Source organism: Polypterus senegalus, chromosome 15 (genome assembly GCF_016835505.1).
Source record: "Polypterus senegalus isolate Bchr_013 chromosome 15, ASM1683550v1, whole genome shotgun sequence".
NCBI classification, from domain to species: Eukaryota; Metazoa; Chordata; class Cladistia; order Polypteriformes; family Polypteridae; genus Polypterus; species Polypterus senegalus.
The window spans coordinates 140,299-163,681 of NC_053168.1; the positions used below are offsets into that span (position 1 = coordinate 140,299).

At 57.0% G+C, this 23,383-nt stretch overlaps 1 protein-coding gene across 10 annotated transcripts in view; it reads right to left on the bottom strand.

Annotated features, from left to right (window-relative positions):
- The window catches only part of LOC120515998 (sodium bicarbonate cotransporter 3-like), a 31,582-nt gene extending 9,618 nt beyond the window's left edge, over positions 1-21,964 (bottom strand). For 2 of the 10 annotated variants that reach the window (XM_039737419.1, XM_039737420.1), the window contains exons 1-10: positions 21,817-21,964; positions 8,302-8,383; positions 6,662-6,805; positions 5,473-5,611; positions 4,114-4,274; positions 3,830-4,018; positions 3,137-3,490; positions 1,227-1,348; positions 762-919; positions 464-551 (exon numbers count right to left, since the gene is read on the bottom strand). In XM_039737419.1, coding sequence (XP_039593353.1) covers positions 464-551; positions 762-919; positions 1,227-1,348; positions 3,137-3,490; positions 3,830-4,018; positions 4,114-4,274; positions 5,473-5,611; positions 6,662-6,805; positions 8,302-8,383; positions 21,817-21,912 — 1,533 coding nt within the window. In that variant the 5' untranslated portion in view covers positions 21,913-21,964. Of the gene's footprint in view, positions 1-463; positions 552-761; positions 920-1,226; positions 1,349-3,136; positions 3,491-3,829; positions 4,019-4,113; positions 4,275-5,472; positions 5,612-6,661; positions 6,806-8,301; positions 8,384-9,610; positions 9,714-11,001; positions 11,329-21,816 lie in introns of those variants that run through there. The other 8 variants (XM_039737413.1, XM_039737412.1, XM_039737417.1 and 5 more) reach the window with 8 other exon arrangements.
- Positions 21,965-23,383: the final 1,419 nt, after the last annotated feature.

A 23,383-nucleotide genomic window follows, 5' to 3' on the forward strand; every position in this document is an offset into this window, starting at 1 on the left:
AAAAAACCTTTGACTCCACTTGATGAACGCTGGCAGCATCGGGTGCCAGCTGTGACAGCGCCGACTTGGAAGGTCAGTACCACCTATATAGCGTCTTTATTGGGTGCAGATGTCTCTTCTGTAATGTCCCTGCCAACACCGACATGTGCCAACAGGCATTGGTCAACAACACGCTGGCATTCAATCACCCCAGACAGACATATGAACAAAGTAACCAAACCGAAGTGACCACCATAGGACCCTCCGTTCAAACTGGTCTCGATTGGGACGCACTGGCAGCGGGGTGTGACGAGCTGAGTTCACGGCAGACCTCTGTCAGGCAGCTGACACATGACCGGACACATGGCAGTGTAGGTGGCAGCATGCCACATGATGCGGTGTGCTGCCACCCACTAGACAGGAGAGAAAGCTGGCAGCTGGTGCCCACCATCGACTTAAGGCTTTTAAACATAAATACGCCTACCTCATCTGTCATCAGAGTGGCGATGGATCTGCCAATTTCGTGGTACTGCTGCCCCTTACCAAATGGACCCAGCAACAGAAACAGAAACCTGCAGGGCAAAACAAGACAAGTGGTCAGGTGCCCTCACAGATCATTCTGGAAAGTCACTCCTTGTGGGACCCAAAGATGGTGCCAACGTCTCTGTTGTTCACACGCAGGGCACGGACAGCACACTCACTCACCCATCCATTCCAGCCCCCCAATTACTGTCGGCTGGCACACCGAGAAGTCCCAGATGAACTTCTGGCAGCTAACATACCTGGTTGGCACTGGCACCTCTGTAATGCCACTAAGGAGGACCGCAGGAGAGAGGCGCACAAATGCTATGATGGGCCGCTCCAGGAAGTCCACCTCGCCGATGAGAACGTTTGAGGCTTCGGCCCCCGGGGGGATCTTCTTCATGAAGTTCATGTCCACCTGGCAAAAGAGAGGAGCGTTGAGCCTGCACCACAACTCTGAAGATATGTCATGAGTACCTTGCCCAAGTAAGCGGGTTGAAGAGGAGTGTGCCACCTGTACCAATGGGTGGCACCACATCAAAGGCATCCAACCGTGCCCACCACTGGACTGGTAGATTACTGAAGGTATAGTACTGGGACCTGTGATGAGGCTCAGGTGACGAGCGGGTCAACTCAGAAAAACGCTCTGGTGACACAAAGACCACCCAGGCCACCACTGCCTCATGCACCCAGTGACCCTGCCCTCTCTCAGCTCACGCCGTTACCCTGCTGAAGTCCACCGTGCTGTTTTCTCGGCTGCCACCTCCCAAGCCGCTGGCCTTGCTGTCACATCCTCTCGTAACATTTTCAAGAATTCCAGGGGACGACTGGGGGGACGTCAGAAGCCCTGCGAAAAAGAGGGGACAGAAACGAGGGGTGAGACGCGCACCGCCGCCAGCACGCAGGCTCACGTGACACACAGCACAGTGGGCATGAGTGACGGGACCAAAACACAACAGGTGACACCAAGGTGACAAAGCTGCTAGCGTGGGTGGTCACAGCCAACACACAACAGTGGCACTCTGCCCGTCCATCTGGAGTAGAAATTGCAAGGGGGGCTGCGGGGCTGGAGCTCAGCCAGAGGTCACAATGCTAGGACCCTGGAGACTTCATGGAGCCCATCATCGAGGTTTGGCAGGCCCGGCATGGCCACGGACCCCTGGCTTGGAGTGCGCCGAAACCCCCCCGCCCCAAAGTAGCCATTCTTACCTGCTGCTCAACAGCCCAGAGGGCCAAGGGCGGGCGGACAGCATGGTCATCAGGGGGGCGAAGGTCCGTTGTCCTTTTGTGGCTTCGTCTGCCCTGTCCCATGACGGCCAGTTCCAGGACCTGGGTGACATTATGCCGTGCTCCTGGGGTCTTTTGTATTCAGCAGTCCCTTACTGCGGGCAGGATGCCAGGCTGTCCTCGAGAGGGAGCTTCGATTTTTCTGTCAGTCTCTAAGCTGTCCCCGGCCTTGTCCCCTCAAATCAACATCAGGGTGACCCGCATGGACGTGACATCACTCAGATGAGGCCACCGCCTGACGGACACAAGCAAGGGTCTAAAACTGGCATGCCGCAGCTGGCACGTGCCGTGTAGTGAGCAGGGATGAGCGAGAGGTTTAAGGAAGGCGGGCAGTCGCTCTCGTCCCGTGTCACCTTAGGTACAATGTGCCCGGCCAGCAGGACGTCACGGGCTCACGGTGACAAATGCCCTGTCCGACCGCCTTTAAGCCCAGGATTGCGTTTGGGATTCACTTCTCATTCTGGTCTTACTGGGAAGTCTTGTTTGTGTGACGACGGCGTCACCATGTGCTGTCCCTGTCCCATTCCTCCAGTGGGCCCCACTGTTCCCATTTTGGTGGCCGGGTTTGGCACTTGGTCGCCCCCGACTGGCTCAAGGATCACCTCCTGGTCCGCACTTCGTGTCCCCTAACACAAAGAACACAAGTGTGTGTGTGTGTGCCATCTGCCATGGGTGGGCGGCCCAGTGAGAGCTTCACTGATGAAAGCAGATGGCGAGGCTCCTCAATGGCTGGTTAGGTGCCCGCTGTGCCACTGTCACTCTCGTAGTAAGCTGCGATGACAGACTACACTTGTGGCCACCCATCTCTGCACTCCACATGCCAGTCACTCCCTCAAATTCACGCTCCCCACAGCTCAGTGCCACTTTCTTCATGGCTGGGGGTCACTATGAGTCAGCTGGCTAAACCAACAGACCCCAAGGCATCAGAACACGAGGGGGCACCTCCACCTTCAGTAGCTGGCGTGGGTATAGGGGGGAGCGGCGGCAGGGCCTGTCCTCTTTCTGCCCACCACGGGGGTCTCCAGATCTCGTGTGCCATGTGGGAGCTGCACCACGCTCTTCAAGTCCCGATTTGTGCCACCTGACTGCCCGAGCGACACGGTATGGCCCTGGCACACGTGCAGAGATGGCGCCATCGGGTACAACGTGACGCCCTCGGCCTGCTCACCCCCGCTGCCCATGCGCCCGCCGGAGGGCCCAACTACTCATCCTTCATCCCTAAGGCCTCACCTGTAAGCAGATGGACGACGGCAGGAGACGAGCGGGCACAAAGAGCAGGGCGGGACATGCAAACGCCACGCGGCACATGCTGCGCTCCACTTGCACTCTGACGGCGCCACATATTTGCCTGGTTGGGGCAGCGGTGCCTGGCGGTCCACTTGGTCATCCTCGGCGGCCTCCAGGTCCTCCTCGGGCGGATGAACCACAACTTCGGGGATGTCACCGCACGTCACCAGCAGCCGAGGCGCGGGTCGGCGCCGCCCGCCGTCCGCCACGTGGCCGAGGCCCGGACTGGCGGGCGGCGTGTTGGCAGGAGAGGGCTGCGGAGTGGCCGACCTCGACACCGCTGGGCTTCCCGCTCTGGAGCTCGACAGGAGGGTATTAAAGAAGAGGGAGAGGCGCGAGTCGCCCCGCAGGGACAGGCTGGAGGAGGAGAGGCTCGGCCTCAGGAGTGACAGGCGCGAGGCGGACAGGCCGTCCCCTGAGGGGGGAAGAGAAAGAAAAGAGAGAGTTGAGAGGGGCCGGCAGGTGGCAAAGGGTTAATGAAGCAAAGCGGGAGGGGGCACACGCGGGCAACCCGGGGGTGGGGCATTTGAACCCCTGTCAGACCAGAAAACGCCCACCACAAGCGGTTAGTCACGGCAGCGCTGCTTGGCGCGCGCGCACACACGCACACACACACGCCCAGCACAGTGCACCCCACGTCGCTCCGGAGGTCTCACCAGGTCTCACCCTACGCCTCTACAGCAGCAAGTGCCCTCGGGGCGTCGCGCGCCACTCAAAGCGTAACAAAGGAGACAGCCGCAGCCAAAGCTCTCACCGTTTCTGTCGAGCAAATGGGGGTCAGAATGTTTCTTGCCTATGTCGGCGAACGAGCGCACCAGGGGGATGCGGTTGCTGAGCTTCTTCTCGTTCTGATGGTGGTGCCGCTTGAGCATGGCCTCCCGCACCTTCTCCCGGAGGGTCTCGTCCAGTTGCTGCGAGGCCACCATGTTGTCGATAATCATGTCTGCGACACCCAAAGACACGACAGGTCACTGGCCAATTCTATCGCGCCATACCTTGAGTCGGTGCCCACCCGCCCGCCTGGGCTCTGCTGGTCACCTGCGATCTCCTCGATGCTGTTGGCCCTCATGTCCAGCATGACCGTCCCGTTGAGTATGCAGCTCCGCAGCTCGAAGAGGCTGTGCAGGGACAGCGTGGCCACGTAGGGTTTGCTCCACCGCTCTCCGCCGTCCTCGACGTCCTCTTCGAATTTCAGCCACCTGAGAAAGACGGGATCAGCACACAGAGGGTCACTTTCTAGGCCAGCGGGCCTGAGGGTACCCGCCGTGAGCTCCTTCTTGTAGACACACGGCATAGTAATTGAAAGGCGCTATACAAGAACTTGAACAATGGGCACAAAATTATCAATCGGCTCAGTGCTTGAACCCAGCTGGAAACCTGGTGGCATCACTGGCAGAGTAAAATCTGTCCGTCACTTTAGGGATGTCGATCCCTGGACAGGGTGTCCACGTCCACCACACGGCCCACAGTCTGGCATACTGAGCCGACTGAGAAAGGCCACTTCACCTAACACACATAGTGTGCGCCAGCTGCTATGCCACTGTGATCTCAAAAATTACGGGCACCCACCACAGATGAGCTTGTGCTCAATGTTTGAACCGAGCACATCTATTGATGCCAGCCTGGAACAAACAGCCTGGTTAAAGGGCCTTGGCGATGTGCTGCCCTTCACACATATGGACACAAGGGGGCAACATTTCCCCACAACAGGCGTCGGCGTGAAGAGTGAAATCCGAAAGAAAACCGCGGAGCTCTGAGCAGAAATGCCAAAGTGGCAAATCCGAGAAACACAGTGGCACATGTCATACTTGTGGGCACCCATCTACAAAGCTGCTGCCCAAGTCCATCGACCCAGGAGTGGGCGGGAAGCCGACATGCCAGAACGTCAGGCAAGTAGTCATGAATAAAATACCACAAGTGGCACATGTCACCAGGCCCACCTCGCTTGCTTCATACTGCGCAGCTTTCCTTCTGCCACTCTGGATGCCATCCCTATGCCCTGTGGGCCTGGCATTTGCTGCTCATGTTACCTCTACTCCCACGACTCATAATTAAAGTGCCACTTAGGTGTTGGGTGTCATTTTTGCATTGGCATCCCCATCCAATTGAACATTGTGTTTATAGCGCCTTTCACACACTTAATTTCCAGGTTCAAGCTCAACACCCACCTCCCTGGGCTTACCCCCTGTGCCCCTTAAAAGGGCTTCTTCAGGCATGACAGGTGCCTTGGCATAATGGATTAATAAGAAATGTAGCCTAGGGCCAACAGGGCACAAGTGGCACAGCACGATGGCACACTCTCTTCTCGGCAGTGCCCAGCAACTTCTGATGGTCAAGTTTACCAAGTGCCACCCTAGACCTGACCTCAATGCCCCTGGTGACCGTTGAACACTCTACCTGGCCGTCTCCTTCCACTCGTAGACGTGTCCATCTCGGAAGGCCAGCTCGTCCATTTCTGTGAAGAGGTCATGCGGAATGTGCTCCTCATCGTCATCCTCGGTGCCCAGGATGAACTGCACCCGCTGAGATGGTGTGTCTGGAAGAAAGAAGGTGGCACTTGGATTGGCATGGAGGTCACAGCTGACAATACAGAGCCCCAACCCCGAGTCCTGCTCAGTCCAGATCATCTTGAGCAGACAGTCCTCGGTGGTCACTTCAGTCCCGTGTCCTTTCTGCTCCTGTCACTTCAGCACGCTGACCAAGACACAGAATTGGTGGCCTAAAGCCGCATGGCCACCCAGTGCCCTCTCAGGAAGTGAAAAGCCAAACTATCAGTGCTGCCAACTGCTCTTCACACAGGACAACGGAAAGGCCTCCTCATTCTGGGGCCTTGTGCCTTGATGCCACCCTACTCAGGCTGGATACCCAGTGGGCATTCCTTTCCTGGCCCGAGGCACATGTGCCATTCTGTGCAATCAGCTCTGTGTGTCACCAATTACACCCCAGCACACTGGGTGGCCTCAAGGACACTGCAAAGCCATCAGTGCCATCAGAGTTAGTCGGGGTGACACAAGTGATGACACCAAGAGGGCGCTGACTTACAACCACCTGGGGAGGAAGAGCCCAAAAAGGTGGTAAATGGCTCCAGGTGAAACCATGCCCGCAATTTATCAAGTCAAGAGTCTTCAGAAGCACAGCTGGCATCACAGTGTTGTCACTGAGGTGTCATCAGCTGTTGGCCAGGGGGCTGCACCTGCTCAGGTGTGCTGGCCAACCAAGCATGCCACCCCATTTATTGGGGCCACCAAGCGATGGTGCCCACCAATGAGTTTTTGTCTAAAGTCATGCCCACTTCCTGCCTGCCTAATTTCAATTAAGTTCTGTGTACAGAACGAGGGGTGCTAAACAGTAAAGTTGGCATCCTGAAAATACAAAGACCACCAGCAACGTGGGAAAAAGACGCAGTGCCACAAGCACAGCCAGTCTGGTGACAGCAAGACCCTGGCAAGCTCAGGGCACTCGTCACACCCTTACTCAAACACTTGGGGAGGCCAAGACAGCCAGGGAGACCAACTGATAGAGGCAGGGAGATGGGCAGATGCCCAGGGGCAGAAGGCTACGCTGACGGATGGGCCGCACTCATTACCATAGGATGGAGACTCCCTGCCATCCTCCCGGTCACTTCCTCGGTCTCTCCGCTTCCGGTGGTGTCGATGGCCTCTGTGCCGGTGCCTCCGTCGGCTCTGTTTGCCCAGGGGGACGTGGACGCCAATGTAGACGGCCCTGTGACCTGCGAGAATAAAAAGAGAGGCAGTTAATGGAGCGGAGTTCAACAGGTGGTGGGCACATTGAGGGACACAGCTGCCCAGGAGGGTCACTTCAGGAGAAGAGACAAGTGACACTGTGACCGCTTGCTTTAACAATGAAAACACAGTGACAATTCACGGAGGGACTTCCTGCATGTGCCCCTTAGGGTCCAAGGGTCACGCTGGCACTGCAGCAGGAGTAGCCGTGAGGTTTCATGCCCATTAGTTTCTTAATGAGAGTCCAGTGCCCATGTGTCCATCACTTTGACCCTCTCAGAGTTCTTTCCAAATATGTCATTGGAACAGAATGATGAATGGGCACACCCGGGTACAAGTGCCACCTCTTGGGTACTGAGCTCTCTACATTGAACTAGCAGAATGCTGGCAACGGAGGGAACAAAAATGAAGAAACAGAAAGCCAAGCTCATCAGCAGCCAACATCCAATGAAGTGACCAGAATCAAAATGCTGCCCTCTAGTGGCCAGGGGAAGCTGCCACCTCCTCCCCCACCATTGCAAATCCTATCATTCCCCTCAAGCCCCCAGAGTGCTGCCCACTTCTCATTGGGTGCCCCTGTGCATACCACAAGTTCGGGCTGTGTGCCACTTCTTAGTATCGACATGCACACTCTAACCCACTCAATGACAGTGCCCACCGATAAATCGGCCACTCAGCCAAGATGTCCATTTGTTCCAATGGCAGGCCCACCAGGCATGAATGGCAACACCTGTTGCTTAATAAACTGTGGTGCCCGCCGCTGAGCTCAGCAGACCTGTGGACACCTGAACAGCTGGACGGCTGCACCTGCTCAGGTCTGCTGACATAAACAGCTGCTGGCACGCCACCCCATCTCTGCCCATGGCACCTGACTTCTGCCTTCACCAGGCACGGGCCTCCCTCATGTCCTCTCTGCCACATATTTAAGTGCACTGATCATCATCATCATCATCATCAAGGCGTCACTCACAGCCACTCGACTCCCAGGGTCTGGCACATCCAGATGCCAACTCAACATCCCTGCCAGTGATAGTTGGTCTAAGTGGACCTGTGCCATGTGGGTCGTTTGTGTCCATCACAGTGACTGGTGGAGAGCGCGATGACTGACCACATCGTCACATGTCACATCAGCCTGCTGACCACAACACCCCCAGCCAATACTGCCCTCCATTTTAGAGCAGGACTTGAATGTCACTGGCATGTCTTTCCAACCTTTGAAGCTAAGGAGTGCCACCCAACATGGCACAAAAGCACCCAGTGGGCATGGCACAGTGCCCACTCACAGGTGACTGGCTGAACTGCAGACCCCCCTATCACCTCCAACAAGACATGAGCGAGGTGAGGCTAGTGGGAATCTCCATGGCACCCACTGGTTTTGGCATTACCAGCTTCTATATGACACCTGGTAAGGGTCAAACACGGATGGCAGCTTCTGTTTGGCATGTATGCCCAGGTGAGTTCAGGATCACCACTCGCCACTTACTTTCGAGTTCTTCCTTCTCAAAGTTGGTGCTGATGTTAGAGCTGGTTTTGCCAAGGTCCACGATGGCCTCCTCGTCTTGACCCTGCACAATGAGAGAGACACAAGCGTTAAAAATGGGCACCGCAGCAGAAACCTTAAGGCTGGCCTCACTTGGCAGAAAGGCAACGGCTCATTGACTACTGGCTGGGTGTCCAAGGGGCTTAAGCACAGGGTGGGCGAGGGCAGCACCTCTTAAAGTGGGCACTTGTGCCAAGGGTCACACACTGAAGACACAGTGGCAGGGACACCTGGCATAGGACTGGCAGTCACACGTCACGACTCGGACGATTAGCCTCATTAACTGCGACTGGTCGGTAAGCCACTGGCATGCAAATCTTTTCAAAATGTGACATGCCAAGTGACCTGGGCACACTAAGGGCTTCGAAAAGTTTCAAGCAGATTAGCGAGATGAGCGGCCTCAAAAGCAAAGCAGCCCAATCGATGTGGGCACAGCACCCTGGGCAGCCCCACAAACCCAGCCTGGCAGACAGCAGGCCCCTCAATGATCGCCGATGCCCTTCTTGTTGCCGTCCTGTGAAAGGCGCTATATGCACTCAGGACTGACTCGACACTGCCGACTCACCCATGAGCGCCCACAGGGCAAATGGGGCACAATGACACCAAGAGACACGTCACAGGGCCCACCGCTGTCCCCGGTCCGTCACAGGGTCTGTCCTGCAGCAGTCAGTGGCACCTGGGGGGCAGTGCCAGGCCTAAACCAATGAGCGAGCACCACCCCGTCTCACTGCCTTCATCGTGAGGGGATGTGGACGATGGCCACTCCAGCTGGACTCTCGATGGGGGCCCACTGCCCCAAGGTCGAGGTCTTTGGCGAAGCGGCAGACATTTTCACTCCTCGTCGTCTTTGTTGCCACGCCGTCTTCTGCTGGTGGCACAGTGGCGTGGCGTCAGGTGGCCTTATCATTGAAGGGAAAGGGGCAGGTGCCACCACCACCTCAGTGCGCCCCATTACTTGTCAGTAGCTCTGCCCACTGGAATTTCTGTGGGTCACTTTCATTAAAATGACAAGTGGTTGCGGTATTGGCACCCCATCAGTGCCCACTGGCACCTTCAATCACAGGGTCGACGCTCAGTGCACAATGCCCAACCGAGACACCTAGGAAAGGCGCCATATCATACCTGCACTTGGCGCTCGACTCACGCTGGCACCCCCCCCCACCCCAGAATCAACCGCAAAGCCCCCGTCAAGACCCCCACACCGATGTGCCCAGCAGGCTGGTGCACGTAAACAAAAGACAGCTTGGCCTACCGCGGCTCGGTGGCTCGGTGTGCCCTGCATGGCTTCTGCTCCGCGCCACCGTCGGTGCTCTTGGGAGCTCAAGGACGAGCTAAATGAGGAGCCCAAATACCACGAAGCAGCTGGCGCCACCGACCACCCTGGAAGAAGCAATCCGAAATGCCAGGCCCGCCCCCTCGAGTTCCTGGCAAAGGCATGCGGTCTCACACAATGGTGCCAAGGTTCGCGCCTACACACTTCCTATTATAGCCCACACAAGGGCACTGAATGGGCAGAGCCAAGAGAAGGCAGGCAAACAGGGGGAGAGGTGGCACTCCAGCTCGAATGGCTCAACTGAATGGGCATCTACTCAGCGGCAGTTCCTCCTGGGACACTGGGTAAGCAGGCAGTACAGTGTGCCACCCACAGGTTGCTGCGGACACCACCTGTTAACTCGGAAGGAACACGTGATACCCTCCTGGTATGTGCCCATGGCTTGTCTACTGTAGGAAGCAACTTGGGCACCCGTGTTCAACGGGCATAAGGATTTGACAAAATAGTACACCAGACGACTTTGGCTCCTTAGAGTGCCTACTACTGCCCACATCCTGTAGACAGTCGAGCTATGCCAGCTCAGCCTGGGTCGCCATCTTCACACGACAAGACGTCAGCAGCATCCTAACCACTCGCTGCCTCCCCCATGTGCAGGAATGGATGCCCACACCAAGATGGGATGCCAATCAATAATTTGCGAGTTTTGGTTCTTTTACTTAAGATGCAACGATGCCAACCACCCGACCCCCATGCAACTGGGGATGGGTCCAAACCTCTGTTTTGGAGGCGCCAATTTTCAAGCCCACCTTAAACCATCTCCTGAAAAGGCGTGGGTCAACACGAATGCCACCCTACTGGGGCATGACCGGACAGCTGCACTTGGGCTGTGCTGCCTGTGCCACGTGTGTCACACCTGCCTAAAATTCCCAGCCATTAAATCCATCTGCTCGGGCCTGGCTGGGCCCCAGCGTGGGCAGTCAATGCCACTCAACAGCTTGGCCTCTGCAAAGAGCAAACGCCATCAGCTGTGTATTTTTAGAAAACAGGGGTTCAAGGACAGTGCAGCTGGGGACCGAGTCTGTGCCCAGCATCACCAACTTAAACGAACTGACTGACGTCTTCATGAGCTGACAGCCGTGCCAGCCCCCTCCAAATAAGTGGGCACCTGCCCAGATAAACCTTAAATGACGACTTAGCCAAGTCGACCAAATAAAATGCATGTCGCACCTTTCACGGTGTCCCCGATGCAAATATGTCGCGAACAGCAGAGCACCACGCGAACGGCGCGATCTCCGCAGCCACTCAAAACCCAAGGCGGCGGAAGGCAGGCAGGCGGGCAGGCAGGCTGGCAGGCGGCAGCACATACGTACTCGCAGGGGACGGGCGCCTTCGCCGTTCCTCTCCATCGTCCTTGTCTGTCGCGGGGCGGCCCGCTCCAGCCGCCGCTTTCACTTTCCGTAAGCCATCGTGTCGTCGCCGGAAGGTCTTTTCACCGAACCGCGGGGCTCGGCGGGAGCGAGCGTGCGTGAGCGAGCTGCTGGCCGTTCGTTCTCGCGCCTCAGCCGCTCGGACTCCAAAAATACCAAGACGGGTAGCCGCCCGCCAGTCCTGCCGCGGCGGTCACATTCGCTCGGCCGGAGTGGCGCAGCCAGCGTCGAGGGGGCCGTGTGCCCCTCGTCAGGCATTCGAGGGCGCACGCGAGGGACGAGGGGGCGGGGTTATGCTAATCAACGGCAGCCAAAACCTTACTGGTGAATCGAATAAACAAACAAACACACGGCTAACGTCACGACTCCCTTATATGGCAACACTCGGCCGTCCAACCCCTCCAGTTCCGCCACCTACTGCGAGCGCACCTTGCGAAGGCGCGACGGCCGACTGAGGGGCGCGGGCACGAGCACGAGCGCGGGCACGCGGTCTCTGTCTCGTTGTACGTCCTGGCGGGACAGGCGCCGGTCCGCCCCAGAGCTTGTGGCGGTGGCCTCTTTATTACGCCTGGAACGCGTGATGGACGGATGGATGGATGGATGGATGGAAGGGTCCGAAACGAAACGGGGGATCTTTCTCTAGGATATCAGACAGGCAGCTTTACAGGGGTCTCGCAGGCTGGCACAACCACCGCAAGCAAAGCCATGCCAGGTGAGCAGATGGTTAGCATGGCATGCCTGACATCGGTGCTCAGGGTGGCTAAATCAAAGGAGAAGGTGGCACTGCAGCAGTCCCATCACAGGACACCACGGTCAGGTCCTTGATCTGAGTGACCGGATGTGACCCACGACGTGAGCCCCCCAAATGACTCCAAATTTAGCCTCAATAAACGAAGACCCACCGTTTCTCGGAGGGAGGCGCTCCGTTTTCTGACGGGGGGCCGATAACCCTAACTGGAGGTCTCGCTCCCGTGTCCCCCCGCCAAGTAGGCCAAAACGACAAGGTGACGAAGGCAGGCCACCCCACACCTTGGCAACACAGATGGACATCTTGGTGTATAGCGCCTTGTCTACACCGAGGACCACCACAGGTGAAGTGGCATCTTCAGGGTCACCAAAGGTCAGTAGCAGAGCCCTTCCAGAACTTACCACAGGCCTGAATAACCCTGTGCTGACGCGCCCGGACCACTAGGGGGCTACTCGAATGCTGCAAAGCGTTGGTGACCACCGGACCTCCAGTGTGAAGGCGAGAGGCCAAGGGCACCCAAGGGGGCAGCGTCAGCAACACACAGCGCCCCCTACTGGCCACTTCAGGAGACAGAGACAGTGTGTGGTTGTCCGGGGGGTCCTGGCTGGGTAACCATGAGACACACAACTAGTGCCCCCGACACGAAGCTGCCGGTCCTGACAGACTTGTGCCAAGTGTTTGGTGTTCTGTACCCACCACTTGAACACTGGCAATGGGGAGAAGATATCAATGGCATCAAGGATGAGGTGGGAATGCCACAGAGATGGGCACGGCCACCCCTGACAGAGACTAGGTGGGAGGGCAGCCTCTGTACAACATGATGGAGCAGCTCTGCCAGCCTCACCCATGTCGCTTCACTGCACTGTCCTTTAGTGGGCATCCACATCTATCCTCGCCCCCGAGTCATGCCACCCACCCACACAGTCCCCGACATGCCACTGCTTTTCTTCTTTTGACCTGTCGAGTTTGAGACGACATGGGGGCAAAAGGGTGGGGGCAACATAAAAAAAAACCCCAAAGGATCCAAGCGGCTCACACGCACACACAATCTTACAGAGCTGGGGTGCGCGTGGTCTCAAAGACCCCAGGAGGGGGCGCTCCAGCAAAGTGACTTCCGTCCCCTTCGGCGACCCCTCGATGCCCACCAGTCTCACAAGGTAAAGGCGTCCGAGACATCTGCCAGGCCATCTGCACAATGGCCTGGGCGCGGTCACCTGAGGCCACTCACCGATGGCACCGTGGCCCCCCCAGGACCACCACCACTCCACCATTTCCTGCCTGGGACTGATATGTGACACGTGTGGCCTTGAGTGACTCGCTCAACTTGGCGAGTGGACACCAGGAGGAGCTGCTGGAGTACGAGACACTCGGCCACGGTGCCAGGGCTCAGGCCGAGATGCCACGTCCAGCCCATTTGAGAGCCCAGAGAAGCCAACTTGCCGCCCCACCCCCACTTGTCACCTCGGCGTCATCCCTTCTGGCCGCTCACTGCTGTCACTGTTTGCTCTTCTCGGTGACTCAACCTTACACTTGTGCCCTCTCTGCCATGCCGCCTCAAGGACTGCTTCTTCGGATACATTCAATCAGTTGGTTTTATATAGCGCCTTTAACTATGCAGCTGTGGCAGAACAAGAAAGGCCAATGTGGGCAAGTAGAATGCATGTGGTGGGCACCATATTAGGCACAACTGTCCAACATTAGGGCACTGCCAGCTCCAAACCAACCATTAAAGTGAACACAAACACACATGGGCACCATTGGGACTCCCAGTCGGCACATGGCACCCAGTATGGGTGCCCACCAGTTCATCCTGAGCCAGCAGAGCAGGCTGGACTGGCAGCAGGACAGGAAGTGCAGTGGTCAGTGGGTACACTGACCTCGACGTGGACGTTGAGGGGACACTTGGCAGATCACGACTGGCAGTCAGGAGATGGACGGGGTCTGCAGCAGGCCAAGGCAGCAGCACTCATTCAACGTCCAGCTGCTCATGTGGGCACCGACCTGTGCCCTGCCCACCACAAGAGCTCACACCATGGAGGAGGGTGGCCATTACCTGAGAGTGACCCCAAAACACCATGTAGCAGCCAGTGGCACAGGGCATCTTAAACTGGATGGGTCACTCTATCTTAGCGGCAGCCTTTAGCTCGTTAAGCGCCAGGCTGCTTTCTGTGAAAATGCCAACCATCATATCAGGCCAATGGGAGGCCAAGTGACAGCCAATCAAAATGAGGGGTCCTGAATTCTGCCAACATGCCACACAGCCTCAAGTATTGGGCTGACTGGCAGTATGATGGCATCGGTGAGCTCAGTTGAACCCTGAGCTGCTAATCTGCATCGGGACACATGGCCAAGCAGGATGGCATAAACTCCGAAATGAGAGGGCACACAGCTGCAGACTGAGTCATGATAGGTGGCAGCTCCATGCCAACTGAGCTGACTTCATGCCACTTGGGTACTGGGACACAAGAGGGGTCTGCTTTCCAACAACAGCCAGTGTGAGGCGATGTGAGCGGGGGTCCGGCAGACTTGAACCACAAGGCCTGACCAAAGGCGGGTGCTGCTGGGGGTCTCTGTGACCCTGGTTGTGCCACATCCTGAGGACACTGGCCTGTACACTCCAGATTTGAGCAGCTGGCATGACCAGATGATCGGGTATCAAAAGACTAAACACAAAGACCACCATGTCTCAGAGGTCTGCATGAAACCAACTGTCCTTCACAAACTGGCAGGCCTGGCACTGGTCTTGCTATCTGGGAACTGGCACTCTTCCTGTTGTTTTTTTTTTTGTTCTATTTTTGGACTTCATACTTGTTTTGTGCCCATTTTTGTCCATCCGCGTAATCCACTCAAACTTGGCAGATTTCGTTCCCACGGGTTAATGAGATAAAACGTGCCCGTTGTCGGCTTGCTTATGCACACCTACTGGTGGTGCCCGCCTTCTCCAACTCTCTTTATGTCACTCCATGAACTATGTCATGTGCCGGGCACTTCAGTTGAGGCCTGGGCTCCTAACTGGCACATTGGAAATGCTGACTGGAACAAATCCACCTGCCTTTCAAGCAGACCGGCAAACGGGCTGAGTCCACATCAACATGCCAGGAGAGCTTCAGAAGAGGTGCCCCCCGTAGAGCCTGGTGAGAGGGAGCCAGCCGTCCAATAATATAGTGCCCTTCTGAACCGACACTTACGGGACGCTGGGGATTGGCCTAAAGCCCCAGCTGCACTGCCGGGCCATGCCACCTTGGGCAGCCATCAACGTACCACAATAGCAGTGCCAGTTACTCGAGATTTCCTTTAAAGTGAAGTAGCCAAACGGCAGCAGGCAATCCTGGAAGCTTTATTGGCACCACAGATCTGCCACACTCACCTCCACATCCCAGACCCTTGGAACTTGGCATGGAGGAGCTGTCCTAAGTACCAGGCAGGCATCGTGGCTCAGCAGGTTTCAGGCGGCTTTCTGCCATGAAGGCCCTAAGTGAAGAGCCAGTCAAGTTAGTTAAATGGACAACAACTTTGCTTTACTGGAGTAACTGGCACAATCTCAAGATGGGCACCTTGAGCTCAAAAGCACAACGGGCACCCACATGGCGCCACTAGATGCCACTGCCTGGCTCATCAACTCACTCATAAAGGGGGCACTGATGTCTCAGAAGCCCAGGGCAGCCTCAGTCTGGCCCTGGCATACTGCCAGGTGACAGCTTGGTTTGTTGCGCCCGTGTCACTGGCAGGTTCAGATTCTACGCTGTCAGCTGTCACCTAACACTGCTACTCAGGTTAACACAGGTCGCCCGAGGCTGGCACTACAAAACACAAGCTCAGAATGAATGGGCATGTGATGTCGAGAGGGGCGCCGCCATTTTCAAGTCACAGAGTGGCAAACTCTGCCACTTTGAGGGTACAGTTCCTTTAGTCTGGGCTGTGGTGAGATGTGAAAGTATGCCATGGCAGAGCTGGTACACGGTATGCCCGCCACCCAATTTGACTGACCCTACAGCCCATCCCAGCAGCACCGGGCACATGGCTTGAACTACCTCCAGGTGGCTGCCACCTTGGAATGTGGGTAGAACAGGCAGAGCCCTCTCGTGCAGAGCTATGACAGACATTTGAACCTGGCCAACGTCTGGGCATCAGCGAAGCACCCCTTGAAAGCAGTGGTGACCAATCTGAATGTCAATAAGTCAGTCAGTGTACTGGCATCAGCAGGGACATCTGAGCTGGAACTGGGCACCAGCCTGCATGGTGTGCCAAGCCAAAACACTAAAAAGATGCCGGGTGCTGAAGCCATGCCAACCAGAAAGGAGTCAAAATAAAAATGCCAACCAACCAAAGAGGGCAGCTCAGACCCGGGAATCGCACCTCACCCTGCTGAAGCCTGTGTGGCACTGTGAAGGCTAAATAGCTGTTCCCAGCTAACTTACAAAACACAAACTGGCACTAGCAGCAAGGGCACCAGCACTGACTTCTTTCATTTCACCTGCAAAAAAGAGAGGATGCAACGGGCAACACAACCAGGGGGTGCAAAGCCTTCATGCTTCAACTTAAACACACACTCAATTATTCAAAAGGCCCTGTGCCACCACAGCTCGACAAGTCTCAGGTGTCAAATCTGGGACTATGCCAAGGTGTGCCACCGGGACGCAGACGGATTTACTGGCACCCGATACACAGAACATCCCGACATGCTCATCCAACTCAGTGCCCACTGGCCGAGTCCCCGGTGATCTGAGACAGCGTGTCCTCTGCTTGGCCTCGCTATCCTCCACCGTCTGGTACATCAAGAGGGGCATCCGGATGCTCCTGTTTTGCCCACTCGACCTTCTGGTCTTCATCATGGGTACAGGACTGGGGTCCTGCTACCCTGCCACTCTGGTACCAAGAAGTCCAAGCGCCTCACCCCTCACAGCTGTCCTACCAAGAGCCCTGAGCCTCACCTACTATCACCCTTGGCACAGAAGTCTAAGGAGCAGGCGGGAGTGGACCACCCAGTGCAGGCTGAGACGGCTACTGGCCAGGCATGCCCAAGTCACCAGCTGGGAGCGCCCATTCTCGGTCAGCTTCAATGCATGCCCCGTCCGTTTCAAACGCCCATTAATCTGTCTGATCAAACACTGGCACAGTGGCACCTTGCTGCAGTGTTTCAAAAGGCAAGAGCGGGTGCCCGGACCGGAGCGGCTTACAGTCTCGCCTGCAGAGACAAATGTGGAGCGCCAGACATCCGGTGGTGCCCAGCACCTTTGGAATGCCACCGAATCCCTCACACCTGACCTATCCAGAGCAACGTCTAAGAGGGTCCTGCCTGGCACCGGACAGGTGGACCAAAGAAGGTGACCAGCAACAGAGGGCCGCGGCCCACCGCTGGGCTTCAACCTTCGACACAGAACGGCGTGTGTTGGAATTCAGAGCAAGACAAACGGGAGCTCAGCGGGTGGGCGCAAGTCGTGAAGTGCGTCAGCTGCCAAGTTGGAGGTGACACTCGACCAGCCGGCCGGCCTTCGGGCCTCACAGCTCCAGACTGTCCAAGCTGGCAAAAGATACAAAACAAACATGCAGTGCCAACTGCTGTCTGCCACCTGCCCACCCGCTAACTTGCCTCTTGTGCGAGCTGCTGGCCAGCATTTGTAACAGGGACCAGTGGGTGCTGTACCCTCCATGGCCCCCTGCATGCCCACGATGGCCCTCTTGCTGCACCCTGTGGTTCCATGTGCCCCCTGGCAGTCAGCCTGGGCAGCGCTGCCAATGTCATGTGTTCTCTCCTTTCCTGGCACACCCTGGCAGCACCCTTCTGCATGCGCATTACATTTGGGTCTCCTCCACCCCTGCTCTGTGCCAGCCTACCCCATCTAAACTCAGAAGCCCCCAGGAGTGAGTGGCAGTCCTGGTTTCGGGGCACAGTCGAATGGCGAGAGCCATACCTATGCACCCGCCCATGCTGCCCCCCATCCAGTCCTCAGGCTCGTTGGTTGGACTCCGCCGCAGGGCATTCGCTTTGTCAACACGGCTCAGCTGTGACAGTTTTATGTGCCCAAAGCACGGGCCGTGTTTACACTGCAAACAGCTGAGCTTGAAAGCCAGTGTGGGGTCTCGGGGCGGGGGTTGGGGGGTGGGGGCGTAAAGCAGGAGCCAACCCCGGGCGGGGCCTTCTCTCACACTGGCATTGGGTCTGAAGACTCAGCCCTATGAGCACCACCAAGCTCTTGACTCGGACACAGTGCCACCGCACACACAGACTGGCAATGCCAGCCACCCCTCCTCTTTGATCTTCAACACAGGGGACCCTGAGGCTAGTGTGCCAAGAACCTTGCCATGACCACGCTCACGACACTGCAGGCCCTGCCCACCAACAATAAAGAGAACTGTGCCCCTGAACCAGAGGTGCCAATACGACAAATGGCACAAAGCTAAGAAGTGAGCCAAAGACTTCAGGAGGTACAAGATGGGCAATGCTGCCATGCAAAGCATAAAACACCTCAGCATCCCCAGCATTGGCACAACTCATCTCCGCTCTTATCGCCCAGGCTTGCCAACACCTTGAACCGCTCAGATAGAGCCATCTACACTCGCCAACGTCTACACCCTCGCTGAGTGTGTGGCACCTGGGTGCTGCCAAAATTAGCTCAGAATGTCAATGCAGCATATGACGGCGGCACCAGAACTGCCAAATTTTTACCCAACTCCAGCCATCAAGTCTCAAGTACTTTAATAAGTGGCACTACCTGTGCCATTTAACTGGAAGACATGTTGATGCGCCAACTTTGAATTCCGTCTGGCTGCCCCACCCACTGCACTGTTTCCTGATGGACTTGTGCCAATCCTCCCAAATAAGTAAATAACGAGAGTTCATCTGAAACCCCAGCACAGACAAATCTGGCATGCCAACCCATCACCCGCTCACCAGGGCACACAGTGCTTTTTGTCCTCATCCACGTCTGTGGCTTGCACCTCGCCAAGTGAGAGGAGACCACAGATGGAGATGCAAAGCGAAATCCAAAGGCCCACCCAACAGCTCAGCCACGCAATCCATGGGTCAGGTGCCTGGTCTGAGGCTCACCCTGCCCCATGGCATGTGCCAGTCAAAGACTGTTCAAATGAATTGTTTAAAGAAAATTCTGTGGCCCACCAATGGCACAGACGTCCGTGACACTACAATGGGCAAAATAATGGGCATGTCCGATCAATGGACAGGACAGCTGATAAAGCACGCTGGGCCCAGCAGGATGCCCCGCACCCTCTAAGTAAATGCCAGCCCTCCGCTGTGTAAACACACCGTGAACAAAGGAAAACGACACCCACCACAGCCGCAGCATTCGGGGACAATTCAATGAACCCGCCTGTCGAAGCCCCTCGGATCTGCACAAACACAAGGCGGACCACCCACTCGCCCGCTGTAACTTTAACAGCAGATGTCAACTGAGGTGACGGAGCAGCCAATGAATGAGCGGTGATTGGCAGGGCTGACCAATGAGAGACAGGGGAGGCGGGTCTACCTCTCAAGCTGTGCTCAGCGGCTGTGCAGCTCGTATATAGCGCCTTGCAACAGGCACAGAGTCGGGGGGGGAGTCGACGTGACATTTCAATGACCAACACACACAAAGAGACACGGGGGCATCTAGGGGATGCGCACAGGGGGTCTTCAGCACGTTAGTGGTCCATGTCACAATACTTGTGGGCCGAGGTGAGCCTCGTCTGTACACCAGACAAGTGGGCTTTGTGACCACCCCAATCGAGTCCACCATATCAGGACTTTGAGGTCCCTCTAATGCCAGCAGGTGCGCTGGTTTGGCGGTCCCAGCTGTTTGCCACCTTACCCTCTGAATCTCAAAGTGGTGCCCCCCCCCCAGACCCCAGCCATGAGACCCTGGATGATGCCATGGCTCCTGTGCCCATCCTTTGGTTTAGGATGTCAGAACAGTGTGGGTGAGTCCAAAATGACTCCGAGACCCCCAGTCCAGTGCACTCCCTTGTCACATTTTACTGACCACCCTGACGTGCACCTCAAACGCCCGGTGAGGGCGAGGGGGGTGAATGAATGCCAGCTTCGTCTTTGCCCAGATGGGCCACACTGACGCCTGAATGTCGGGGTCGCAGCACAACTTGAGGCACGTCACATCGGGCATTCTGGGCACACCCTGGGACACAAGGCCCACACCGACCGTGGCCAGAGTGAACTGGTTGGCGTGTGGGCACCGCTGTGTTTACTGTCTGTCTGCTCTGTCACCCTGTGACCTCACAAAAAGCCCAATCGGTCGATGGACGGGACGGCCACCCAGATAAGGCACGCCGAGTAAACGTCCACCCAGGGCACAAACGCAAACACATTGGTGGGCATGTGCCCCAAAAACCCAAAGCTCCTCCTGCACGGGGCAGGTGAGCCATCGGTGGCCTGCTTTCTTAACAGACGGTGACCACAGCACTGCCACCTCCTCTCCACTTGGCACCAGCCTCAGACTGCCAGGCCAGCCTCCTATGACGGCGAACATGAAGGCAGTGGGCACCACAAAGGGGGTACTACAGCATCAGCCTGGGGGTTCACGCCACACACAGTCAGAAAAGTGGCTCATGGCTTCAGGCTGCCAGCGTGTGCCTGAGGGAGAGCCTGGTAGGGCAGCAAAAAATGGCACAAAGAGAAGTACGAGGAATGCAAAGCCTTCTTGCCTCACGTGGGCTTACGCCGGGCTGAGCGGGCAACCTTGACCCGACCGCGAGACGGGTACAGCCAAAGCCTACAAAGATGGTAAAGCACCACAGGTATGGTGGCAGCTGTCAGTGCAACAACGTCCTGACCCGAGGCCGGTGACAGCCCCTTCTGTCACTGACCGTGCCCGGGCAGGGCTGGCGTTTCGTGTGCCATCGTCAGCTCAAGTGCACTTAAAAGTCCTCGACGGCGACAAACAACTGAAAATGTCAGCAGCTGGGCAAGACGTGAACTCGGGGGGACGGCGTCGAGGGGCTGCTTACGTTCCGCATACAAACTTGTGCCGCGTGCCAAGACATTTTTCACATACTTTCAAACCGGCTTGCCGTTCTCCAAGGCACGATGCCACACCTCACTGGGGTGGTCTTTAAAAAGTGGTGTGGGGGCGAGAGGAGTGCAGATGACCAGTAAAGGCCACCGGAGGGAGCGCAGCCTGGCGGGGCCCAAAAAGTGCCCAAGTGCGACTCTCAGCTCACTTTCACAGTGAGAGCTGGCATTATACCCACTTGGGGTCCCCTATGCCACTTTCCACCCCATACACCTTCTTAGCATGGGTGGGTCTGCCCGTCTTGTCAGGGGCTCAAGTGATGAAACACCTGGCAGTGCCCTGGGGTGTTTTTTAACCCCACCCGCACCCAACTGAAGGGTCCAGATAGTTTAGGAAGGAGCCCAAACCCCCTTCCTCTTGCGGCCATTCTCAGAAGACAGAAGGCGGTTGGTTAACAAGTGTGCCACTGTGGGAGTGCCAGGCCACTAACAGCCCCCAACTGCTGACGACCCCCCTTTCCTATGTAGGCGCTATATAAGCCATCATGCCAGCTGCAGACTCGGCTCCCTCTGGATGTGCCCACTCAGTACTGATAGTGACACAAACTCGGGAATCCCCAACTCCGAAACTCTGACGCAGGCAGCAAGCCGTCGGCAACTCCCGAGACAAACGACGAGCTCGGGATCCGCGGAAGGGTCGCCGCCGCTCGTGCCTCCCCCCACCCCGCAGAAGGCATCGGGCGACAGCCGTCCATATGTGGACAAAGACCAGCGGGGCAGCCAGAGTGGCATCGCCGAGGGAATCGAAATCGGAAACGGCACGAAGCGACGAGGAAGAAGCGGCACCTGATGGCTTAACTAACAAAAAGAAGAAGAAGAAGCGAAACCAGCGGCGTCCCCACGTGCCCGATCGCCCGGCCGGCGGCCACCATAACGCCCGAATTCCGCTCGACTCGTCGGCGTTTCGCAACTCCACACGCCGGTGAACCACCCCCCATCCCGCCCTCTCTCTTTTCCGGAGCCCGCTTCACGGGCGCGCGGGCTTAGTTACCGTCGTGAGGAGTGGGCGCATCTGCTCGTTCCTGTCTTCCTCCATCCCGGTCGCTTTGTCTGTCTGTGTCTCTCCGCGCCGCTGACCAGCCGCCATCGAGCGAGCCAGCCAGCCACTGACACAAAGTCGCCAACTCGCCTCACAACATTTGACACAAAGAGCGTGCCGCCCCGACGGATGACGAGCGTGGCTCCCCGCCAATCGCGAAGCGGCGCCGGCCGGCCGGGCGCCAATCTCTTCAAGGGGATTTGAAAAGGGGCGTGGGAGGAAGGGAGGCGAAGAGGAACGGCCCCTCAAGAGCGCTTGGCCGCGTCTTCGGCGTCGTGTAGGCACGCGGTCAGGAGCCTCAGTCGCCAGGGGCCGGGGTGGCGTAATGTGAAATGGGGCTGCGGAGCGGGGCGCCGTGAACTGACTGACTGACTGACTGACCGACTGACTGACTCGGTGAGTGAGTGAGTGACGGGCCGATTCTGGGGGTGGATACAGAACACGCAAACACGAGGCTTCCAGAACGGCAAATATCGTGAGTTGTCAGACAGAAGCTGCGGGTCAAAGGTCACCCGGGGCTGCTGCAGCTTCACTTTAGCACCACAAGAGTAACCTCCGAAAACAAGACGGGGGGCGATTGGGACGGTCGGACTGAAGGATGCGCCTCGAGACCCCAAAGTCCGGCACCTTGGCTAGTTTGGCTAGTTGGACTCGTTGGCCCGTTAGATTCCACTTAGCTTGCCAGTGCGCCGGGCACTCTCATGAGGATGGGCAGAGGTGCCTGCCACGCCTCAGAGTTCACACCTGCCTGCCCCCACCCAGCTGGCAGCACGGCAGGTCGCGTTTGCTGTCCCAGGAGGGAGTTGTGGTTTGTCAGCAGATGGGCACACGGGGCGTCTGGGGGGGCATGACATCTGATTTAGGAGAAGCAGGAAGTTTGTGCAAATGCGCTGTGAAAGAGTCTTTGCCCCTTCGTGATCTCCTCTCTCTTTGGGTGTCTGTCAGAACGAGTGGCTTTGCATCTTTAGGTGACGTCAGATGAAGGGATGCGGAGGTGACCGCCGACAGCCGTCATATCTGTGAGTCCTAAACCTGCCCGCCAAATCTGTGTAGCCCCCCATTCACTCACCCCCTCGGGCCTCTGAACCCAGCCAAGCTCCCACCATGACAGTGAAGTGGTCACTAGGTGAACAACTCCATCTTGGAAACTCCAGGGTCAATCAGGAAGGCACAGGGTGACAAAGCCATTTGTAAAGGTCTGGGGTGGCAGCCCACCACAGTGAGAGCCGTCGTCACCAAAGGAGATCACTTAAAACGGCACAAGAAGTCACAGAAGATCCCAGAGGAACTGCAGAAAGCTCTGCTAGACGAGTGCATCGTCCAACTCGGGGGGCACTACGGGGTCCACTGGCTCTCCACTGTTTCCTGTGCAATCAAAGATGGCCGTGCTAATGGGATGGGGGCAGTGAAGCTTTGAAGAAGGAGCCAGGAGTTCCACACTTGACTGGTATATTCCTAAGGAGAACGTCGAGCCGTATGTCCTGAGCTGAACCTCGGGTGTCCTTGGGTTACACGGCAG